Source organism: Zosterops lateralis, assembly GCF_965231275.1.
Source record: "Zosterops lateralis genome assembly, chromosome: 3".
NCBI classification, from domain to species: Eukaryota; Metazoa; Chordata; class Aves; order Passeriformes; family Zosteropidae; genus Zosterops; species Zosterops lateralis.
Window position 1 is genome coordinate 59279239 of NC_139764.1, and position 10658 is coordinate 59289896.

Sequence of the window (10658 nt, forward strand, 5' to 3'; positions counted from 1 at the left end):
AGTGAAAGCTCTTGTTTGCCGAGTGCAGACTGCATTTTAGAGCAGATAACATTTATTTTGTATGACTAAAAAGGCATAAAAAACCCTAATGAAATTTGCACATATTATGTTAGTGTCAGCAGAAAAAAAAAAAGTTCTTTCTTGGTTCAGTTTCAGAAGCATCTTCTTTTTCCAAATAACACAGCATACTGAATCATAATGTGTCTGTAAAAAGTCAAATTTGAATCCATTAAGGAATTGCTCACTAGAAGTTGGATGTGCTCTAAAGCACACTAAATTTCATTCTACTGAAGGAACAAAATTTGGTTCAGGAAAAAAAGAGTCATAACATAAGCCTGGAATTTCTTAACTTAATTATACCTAATTTAAAGTGAATTATGCTTGATGTAATAAAGTGATAGAAGAGAAATGTTAGCAAAGAACATTGTGAAGAATGTACCACTCCATATCTATAGTCAATAGAATTAATGCTAGAAAATGTAAAAGATAATTAAAAGTAGGAAGTTATTATAATCCCACGGAACTGTGATCACATGAATGCTGGGGAAAAAAAGCATTTAAAAGGTAGAAAAGAATAATAATGTTGTGTCTAAATAGCCAAGTTATATTTTAGATATGCTTTGGCTGACTGCAGCTACAAAAGTACAAACACTGCATGAGCAAGCAGGATTTTCTCTTTGCTCTTCAGCAGCTTACATTTAGCTCACAGATGTCTTCTGTCTCAAGTCAGTTTAATCCAATCAACTCACCTCACCCCACCCTGTGCTGTACTTACCCATTAGAATGCTTTTTGGGGTGAAAACCAGCTGCTTCCTCCTGCTAAAGTTGGCATACGGAATATAGCAACAGCACTTCCTTTCACTTACCATGTGTCCATGGCTCTCAAGGTCAAAACTGCTGAAACCAAGGTAAAGGGAATTGAGTTTATTTAGTGTTATATATATCACCAAATAGTATTAGAGAATTAGACAACTGCTGCGGGGCTGGAATGAGCTGTTGCTTTCATTCTTACAGACTGTTCTTCAATGTTCTCTTCTTAAAAGCCCCCAAAATTAAAAGGATACTTTATCCTATAGTGCTGGCAGCAAGTACTGCAAAGTACATCTTATATAAAGTACTTCAAAATACTTTCGTAAGTGATGTTGTTCCACTTATGAGATAAAATTCTTGGATTTGTCAGAAAATTTTACATTTGATGTCACCAGTGATTTCCTAAGATTCATCCTTAGAGTTGTTTTGACATATAATGAACAATCCTGTAGATTTTAACTTGTGGGTTTTTTGCTTTGAAATGCCAGAAGGGAAAAATAGTTTGAAACTAAACAGTGTTCTCAGATTAAAAAAAAATAAGTATGTTTAAATTTCTATGGCAAGGTCAAATTAAAAAAAAAATGAGGTAGAATGTGATAAAACTGGAAAATTTTCAGTGTTTTCGTTTTCATGTTGTGTGCATTTTCTTGGCTTACTCAAGTGAACAAAGCATACTATACCTAATGTCTCACTTCATCCCTAAAGCAAGGACTAAGAATATTCCAGGTACAAAGAGAAAGATACTGTGCCTTTGATGCCAATGAAAGTTTGTCACTGGCTTCAAGGCTCGGAATTTGCCTACTGTAATTACAGGTCAACAGGTCATCGTCTCACAGCCATCCTTCAGCTGTGTGACTCTCCCTTCAATCCTCTCTCACCACTTTTATTACTGTACCAATCTCCATCTAGGGCAGATAATGCTTCACAGAGATAGTTGCAAGAGGAGGGGCAATGGATAAAGGATAATAACAGGATTCAGCTGCCCAGAGCAATTAAACAAAAAAGATTCCTACCAAAAATGTACCAAAAATTAAACTTCCAATGCTTGAAGTTATGTTCAGGGGAGTTAGAGTCAGTATGGCTGCCAAACTTACACGTGACATTGTAGTTGATTACACGTGACATTTTAGGTGATGGTGCACACTGTGCAAAGGAAGGGATCAAACTGGTTATTTGGCCAATTTTCATTTAGAATAAGGACAGTACAAAGGAGCTGTATTTAGCCCCAAAATCAATGTGGATGAAGAGATTATTAGTTCTCAGTTTTTGCTTGGCTTTTTTTTTTTTTTTTTTTTTTTTGATGTAGAGGAAAAAAGAAAGAATAAGACGGTTCTGGACTTTTTCTTGTTGACAAATATCAGTTTCTACAGGCATGATGGGTTTATCTCCTGTTGCATTAGAAACTAAAGCTCTTTAGTCTCTCTTCTTGTGGGTGATAGATGCAGTATTCAATATTTAACACTTCACAACATTTAGCAATATAAAAATAGGTGGTTTGATATATTCACAATGTTCCCACTTCTGTCAATGTTGGATGCTTCTGTAAATACATTACTTACCACACAACCACTCAAAGAACTAAGGCCAGAAATGAATGTTTGAGTTGAAGTTTTATCCTCAGAAGCATCTACTGCTGCTTAGTAGGATCTCTTATTTCCAAAGGGAGTTTGTTCTTCTGGGTAATTACCTTTACAATCAAGATGTCCTTCCTGCTTCTTTCGAATTTGCCTAGCTAGAACTTGTAGTGTTTACTTATTGTGTCTTTTTTGATAGATTAAAGACCCCTTAAGTACCTGGTATTTTCTGTGAAGGTACTTATCCATCATAATCAAATCATCCCTTGGAGCTAAACAGATTGACCTCTTTAGAACTGTAGCCCTAATGAAGAAAAACCCCAAACTTTTCTAGCTACAGCTCCCTTTCGAGTCTCTTCTCTGTACTGTCTCGATTTCTTAATAACTGTCAAGAAATGTCCTTCACCTTTTAAGAACACTTAAATTGTTTATATAGTAGGTACAAAACAATATATGATAGAAACAAAGCCTTACATTATAGCCTCACATTAGGAGCTGAAATGTGCCAAAGTGCTTTTAGCACATTTATGTAATCAGCAACAGCAAAAATTCTGCCTAAATATTTTTTACGAACTTTTTTCACATTATGTTTGATAGAAACCTAGAATTATTTTCCGAGAATGCCTGATGTTAAAATGGCTTTAGGTTTTACTGCTTTGTGCCCTTTTGCAGGTTGTCCTGGTGAACCTGTTGATATGCATAATAGTTTTCTACACTGTGTACTATGTGGTCCTCTCTGTGTGCTTTGCAGTATTCAGGTAAGATTTCCCTGTCTTGAGTCTGATGTGCTGGCACATTGGAACTCATGGGTGGAGGAGATATGCCTATTTAAAGGAAGCCTCCAAACTGGAGGCATCCTGGCCTGGTTATTCTGTGAACATAATTTTTCAAATTCAGTTAAATTGTTGCACCTTAACCTTCTTTCAAATGGACAAACTGGCAATTGGAGACCCAAAACCACTATAAGATGTTGGTTCTAATATTCTCTCTTGCAGTTGTACTATGTAAATTATTGAATGTAAGAGAAAAGATGGCATGAAAAAAAGGAAAATAAAGATTTTATAGTCAATGAAAAAGACAAATTATATCCCCTAGGAAGTTATTGATTAGCATGCATAGCACCAAACATCTTAAATAAAAGTGAGCAAGGGCAAAACCACAACTCAGAATGGGACTTAGAGAGCTTGCAAAACCCAGAGTATTCCATTTGAAATCCTATTTAAAAAGACTCATAATATGTCATGTAATCACTAAGAGATTACTAAAACTCTGTTTAAATTTATTCTTTTTTTTTCCCACAGGATTAAAATGTTGGATGGTTTGGCACCGTTTGATTTTAAAACAAATCCCTCATGGATTAACCCATATTATTTAGGTAACTGAAGTTTTTTCTCTTTTTTTTTTTTCCCTCGCTCAAGAAAATATATTGCATATGGATGTAAACTTGTTTTAGTAATACAAATGATTTCTATATTTTAACTACACTGCAATTAAATGTTTCTGCCTCTTGCCAGTGCTCTCATTTCTGTACTGCTACTTAACATTCAAGTGAATTTTAGGCTTTTTGTTGAGTTCTTCTTCTGATCTTGCATTATCAGAAGAAAATGTCCTGCTTTGCCAGGATGCTTAATTTTCATTGCAGAACAATTAACCATTTTCCATCAAGTTCCTCCACAAAGTTGCTTAATTTAATTTTCATACTGCAGCAAATTTCTTAGTAATCATTGGATTCGGATCAGAGAAATGGGTCACATTCAACTAATGGCAATTTTGCTTTGGTAATGCTTGAATACAGTGGGCATTAAAATATCAGAATTTGGTTGTAGATCAGTCCCTAAATGTATCTTTTTATATCCTAATATGAATTTCTGAAATTTTTCTGAAGCTCTCAAAATATATTCTTTTTCCTAAACTGTCATTCCTAAAAAACTACATGCATACATAAAATTTTACCAGATTTATCTATTTTATTTAATCTATTTTACAAAGGCAAACCTCATAATCTGTCAGTAAAATACGTAAATCTCAAAAGTAAATTGGTTAGTTCATAGGTTAAAAGAGTAATAAAAATGCATGGATGTTTGTACAGTGTTAACACTGATTTCAGGTGGAGAAAGAACATTTATGTTATGCCAGTGGAAAAAAAAATTAAAGCATATTCCATTAGAATGACTTTCCAAGGCAAAATTTAATTACTGTATCTCAACATGATTTTTTCCCCGAAAATTTTATCAGTTTGTTTGATGCAACATATTTATATGCCAAAACCAGCAGCTATTTCATGCCAATAGCAATAGCAATTAGTATTCCATCCTCCTTTCTGTCCATCCATGAAAATGACATGGAAACACAGAACATAAGAGCATCTGTTTAATTTCTAAGGGCATAGAGTCAGAATGAAGATGTCTAAATGATGTTGCAAATGAGAATTTTTTTACTCAGGAGTTTCACTCGTTCCTGTTAAAAACAGAATTGTGTCTTAAAATAATCTCAAAATAAAGATGGAAATCAGCTCAGAAATGAGGTATCCTTTCTGGATACCCAGTTTTGTAAAAATTTTCCAGAGCATTTGCCTACATTAAAAACCCTTCCCAAATTACAAAATTAGTGGCATAATTTAAAGAGATTAATGAAAAAGATAAACAAAACATACTATAATGCATTGTGAAACATTATTTTTTGAGTGTCATTTCCCACTTTCCTAACCATATGGACTTTTTCAGTTACATTTTTCTTATTTTTCTTAGAATTCTTGAAATTACTCATTGAAAGATCCGTCATACAGTAGAGACTAATAGACCCTCTAAATAAAAGAATAGAATTGAAAGGCACAAAATGTGGCCAAAGTAAATTTCACTGTATAAATTGAGTGAAAAAAAGAGAAATATGGTCTTTCTACTGTCAGCTACAGCAATCATAGAGATTATATTTTTGCAACAGTAAGAAAAATAAATAATTCCAATAAAAACATTACTTTTATATGCCCATGTACTAAGAAGAGGGAAAAATTGCATTTAAATGACAATTATCAGAATTACAAACTCATGTTTATGGCCTGTTGTATGTGAACTCAGGACTAAAAATAGAAGAGACATCACTCATTTTCCCCTAACCACATCCTCAAGTATCATATCCACACACTTTTTTAAACACTTCCGGGGGTGGAGACTCCACCACTTCCATGAGCAGTTCCAAAGTTTCACAACCCTTTCTGTGAAAAAAGATTCCTAATACCCAATCCATACCTTCCCTGGTACAACTTACAGCCGTTTCTACTCCTCCAGTCACTGACTGCCTGGGAGAAGCAGCTGATCCCCACTTGGCTACAGCCTCCTTTCAGGAAGTTGTAGAGAGAGATGAGGTCCCTTTGAGCTTCCTTTTTTCCAGGCTAAACACCCCCAGCTCCCTCAGGTGCTTCTTAAAAAGGCTTGTGTTCGAGACCATTCACCCTCTCTCTTGCCCCTCTCTGGACATACTCCAGCACCTCAATGTCTTTCTGGTAGTGAGGAGCCCAAAACTGAACTCAGTGATCTTGTAGGAAAAGCTGCATAATATCTCAGGTATTTTAGCTTCTTATTGTTATTGTTTGGAATATGGGAAGAAGTCTTTCAAAACTGTGTTTGGTGAAAATATCCTATTTTCATTTACAGTTCTTGTGATATCTTTGGAAATAACTTTCTTCCTTTGTGGTCTTCTGTTTGCTCTGGTTGTGGAAGAATGGGTTTGGGACTATGCTGTAACAGTTACAATTATTCATATCATCATAACTTCAGTTGGTAAGTAGGTTTACTGCTAAATATTTGCATAGTATCACAAGTTGAAGGACAAATTCACTATGATTCATCTAACATTACTGGACTAACTTAATTTTACCTAAAGCTAAATAAATATGTATCTCTATTTTCCATCCATTTGACTCTTCTCTCTATTAAATCCTCCCATTTTTTAACTAAATTCTGGATTGTTGCAGAATTTTAAGCCATTATATTCTTATTAAAAATCAGAGGTTTATTTCATATTCTAACAATTCGTATCAAACAGATCCAGGCCAGATACAATTTCTGCATCTGGGAGGTGTGTTTTTTTCAAAACATGACATTAATAGTCGTTCATGTCTGGATATTTTAAGAACTACTCATTAACACTTTAGCTCAAGTTCAGAGTAAAAACAGAATTTTGCTTCAGCAATGTCAGTGCAAAGGTTTTAAGTTAGATAATTTGAACTCAATCTCAGTGAGGAGAATGAAGCATTTTACCACTGAAACTCCTTTTCCCCCATGAAACTCTTCCTTTTAAAGGAAAGAAAAAGAAAAGAATTAGCTGCTGTAAGTGAGACTCATCATCTCTTTTTGCCAACACCTAGTGATCTGTTCCCCCTTCTCATGCTGTTTAGCAGAATGCTTCTATGGCTAATTAGGAAATATATTTTAACTCCATCCTTTCCAGACCCTATATGGGGATTCTTTTTTCTTAAAACAATGAAGTTAATATGTTTATTCTAGAATGCAGAAAAAGGAAAATATTTTTGACAAATTAGGAAGCCCTCCCTACTGTATAGAGATTTGTCTTCCATTTTCCATTGCCTTGTCCATTTATCTTTTAGCACTTTATACAAATAGGAGATTCCCCAGTTCCCTGACAAATTAAGCCAGGGACCAACAGAGACTTTATCTTAAAAAAACTAAGTTTGTTTTTCTGGAATTTAAACTACTGTTATTCCTCATTAATAATTTTTGTATTTAAATAAAGGATTTTATAAAAACTGCCAAAACCCCCTCCTATTTGTACATAATTTATACAGGGAGTTAGCTTCTAACATCAGATGATGTGTCTTGATGTCCCAGCAACCCCAGATGTATCTTTGCTTCCTTCAGGTGGCCAACAAAACCTCTGCTGGCTGGCCCTGAGCTGTCAGCATATGCAGTGTGCTTCCCAGCCCCCTTTAATACCTCTGTCAGCTTTCTTTCGGGGAGGCAATTTGGGGTCAGAGAACTGCCCTGCAGTTATCCCACAGTGGGGATGTGGGTCAGTTGTGCCGTGGCCAAGGTAGGTGCTGGGCAGGACCTAAAGCGTTTGTCATTTCAATATATGTAAAACATATAATCTGTCAAACGTAACTAAGCAGACCTTTGTTAATATAGTGCACTGCTTACTTGTCTCTATTTTTACTGTTTCAATGGTTACATTTCTACTTTTCTTCTTTTTGCAGTTATGTCTGAATTCCCCCTCATGTTACACTGGTGGCTGGCATTAGGTATAATTTCATTATTTTAAGTTGCTAAAATCCATGTAGAAAATTAGTGTTTATCACTTGAATTGTTTCTATTAAATATCTGTTGCCTCACTAATTGGAGAATTGTCAACATTTAAAGAAGTAGTACAGGCTTTTTGTTCATACTTTTTTAATGACGCAGGCAAATAATGCTGGACTAGGATTTGCCTCACCTTAGAAAACTCCTATTTTAAGGCCAGAACATGTTCATCTTATGCTAGTCTTGCAAACAACCAGCAGACACATGACTTGAAAGAAGTCTTTATTAAGTCCTGACTAATCTCAATTAGTCAGGATTTAATCATGACTTATTTCATCTATAATAAGATGAAATATATCTCAATTCAGGTGTCAAAAAGACTGTTGTCCAAAGTTTTAGCCTTTTTTGATACCCTTTAAAATTAATGGAGAAAACCAGGTACCTTTTAGAGGCAAGTTTTATAAACATTATGTACAAGTACTTACGACAGATGAGATGAATTTCAGTCATCATGTTTCCTCAAAGAGAATGGCAAAACTACATTTCTGAATTTTTAATTTTCTATAAAATTAGAAGCATAGATTTTTACATGAAAATTAGATTATCTTGAAAAACAGTAGTTAAGGGAAAAGGACTGGCTTCTGTTCTTCTTTCTTATGTTATGGATAACAGGGATCAACAGCTGCAATAAATTCCTAAATGATGGGGAGAGATAAATAAATTCCCTGTCCTACAACTGATTTTGCATTAGCAGTTGTGGAGGCTGATATCTTTGTAAGTAGTTAAAGCCTTCGGTAAAATGTTTAAATAGGAAGGCTGGGTTGGTTTTTTTTTTTTTTGTTTTTTTTTTTTTTTTTTTTTTTTTTTTTTTTTTTTTTTTTGTTTTTTTTTTGGTTTTTTTTTTGTTTTTTTTTGTTTTTTTAATTGAAGATAAAAAGAATGTCAATATAAAGTTTTATGATAAAAATTTGTATTCCACTATAAAAACTAATACAAAACAACCATGTCTTCTCTTTCAGGATCTGGAGTAATTTCAATGATTTGTGGAGGACAGATTTTGGCATATTGCTTGTTCAAAGACAACTTCATTTATCCAATTCTAGATGACTTTTGAAAAGGAATGTTAGAGCTTGCCTTTATATCTATGTGAATTCTATTGTTTCATTAATCAATGTAATTAAAATGAATTAGAGTTAGCAACTGTCTAATTGTAAGGTTAATATTTAGCTTACCAGACCTCTTGTACCTTAAGTTTTTTGGCAATTTCATCACTTTCAGCTTTTGTATGTACATTTTTCATTAATCAAGTAATTAGATACATTGTGTCTTTTTTAAAAACCAAGAAGCCATAAGGAGGATTAGAGCAATGGTGCAACATTCCTGCAAAATCCTACAAGTGGAAGGAAAACATTTATTTGAATGTAATGCTTTCAGGGTGCCTGTTATCTGTTGTATTTCATGAAATGCTGACTCTAATTTAGGCTGCTCTCTGACCTCTCACAAGCACTGAAGAACTTTAAAGTCACCTTATCTGGCACAAATCAGTGTAGGTTTAAAGCAGTCTTTACCAATAAACTCCTGGCAAAGAAGAATCGTCGGACAGCACGTATGTCTGCACCTCATTCCATCTTAAGGCTTTCACTTAGAAGCTGCCCAAGTCATTGGGAGGCAGAGGTACATTCCCTAATGTTGGGTTGACCATCTTGCTGCCAGGTGTGCTACAGGCAAATGTTTTCCACAAAAGCTTCAGGCTATTCTTGCTTCCACTAATGACCCATTTATAGTCTGGCTATGCTGAAAGGAAGAAAGGCAAATGCTACTGACCAACACTTTTCTTCATATCCTTCTTTCTACCCCCAGCTACCAGTGGCCAAAGCAGGGGGTTATGGGTAGTGGTAATTAAGAACAACAAAAAACCATAGTAGAGGCTTCAATTTATTCTTTATGTCTTTAATCATAATGAAGTTGTGACAGAAAAATAGTGAGAAGGCAACTTAGTCTTAAATATGAAATCCAGTGATTGGATTTCAATTGCAGTTTGCTCGGAAGAGGATGACTAAATTGCTGTTTGCACAGGAGTGCTAGAAGTTGTATTTGCCTTAATCTCACTCAACAGATAATGCCTCTGAAGAATCAGTCCCCTGTTGATCTAATCAAACATCTCAAAATTTGTTGCAAGTTTTGAAATTTTCAATTAAGTTTCAGCACTGAAAGTGCATGTACAGTGAGAAGTACCATTCAGAGACTACCAAAAGAAGAAGTTTATTTCTCATGAATGATAGATATGTAAGTCACTTTAGAGTCAAACCAAATCTGTAAATCCAAAGCACTGAACAGATGCACACTTTAGAAGTTTTTCAGCATAATATGCTGCATACGGAAGTCAGAAAAGATAATTCTGGAGAGTGAATAAGCTGACTTGCAAATCATCAGAAACATGACTGTGTAGATAACTGATACTATCATTTGGAAAAATGTTTGGGCACTTCTTCTAGGTTTGTTTCATTTCAGAACTATAGAAGTTGATGGGAAGGAAGTAAGGTCTACCGTAAATTTGTACCCGTGTTCTCTTCCTCACAGTTTGTGTGTGTAGGTAGTGTGCCATGTGGCAGAACATGAGTGGATTAGATATAAAGTTAATCCATGGGTGGAACATGTTTCTGTTTTTAACCTGACAGGATTTTCCTCTATGTGTGTCAGCCCAGCTGTAGCTTTTAGTAGCTCTGCTGCCCAGTCTTAACGTTTTAAACTCTGTTTTTCTATTTAAAATTTTAAATCACCAGCAAAAAATACCTTCAGACTGATAAAAAGAGTGCTTTAGTCTCAGTATTTCTTCAAAGCACATACAACTAAGGCAGTGGTAGAAAATCAGTCACAACAAGACCTCTGTCAAGGATTAAAAGCATTAGTCCAGCTACTAAAGGGTCATTAGGCTTTTGCTTTACTTTCAGGAATTGTGAGACAATTTCAATATTATTTATTGCATCTTTTCCATCACTTCTATGTTGCGTCTAATGATAAA

The 10658-nt window shown here is 34.8% G+C and overlaps 1 protein-coding gene across 1 annotated transcript; it reads left to right on the plus strand.

The window, feature by feature from the left end:
- Window positions 1-875: 875 nt before the first annotated feature.
- TMEM244 (transmembrane protein 244) lies at window positions 876-8851 on the plus strand (the record flags this gene model as incomplete). The annotated part of the gene is made up of 6 exons (XM_083856111.1): window positions 876-908; window positions 3057-3142; window positions 3686-3759; window positions 6035-6160; window positions 7594-7638; window positions 8656-8851. 6 exons carry the CDS (start codon window positions 876-878, stop codon window positions 8748-8750), a joined length of 459 nt encoding a protein of 152 aa, XP_083712237.1. The 3' UTR covers window positions 8751-8851.
- Window positions 8852-10658: the final 1807 nt, after the last annotated feature.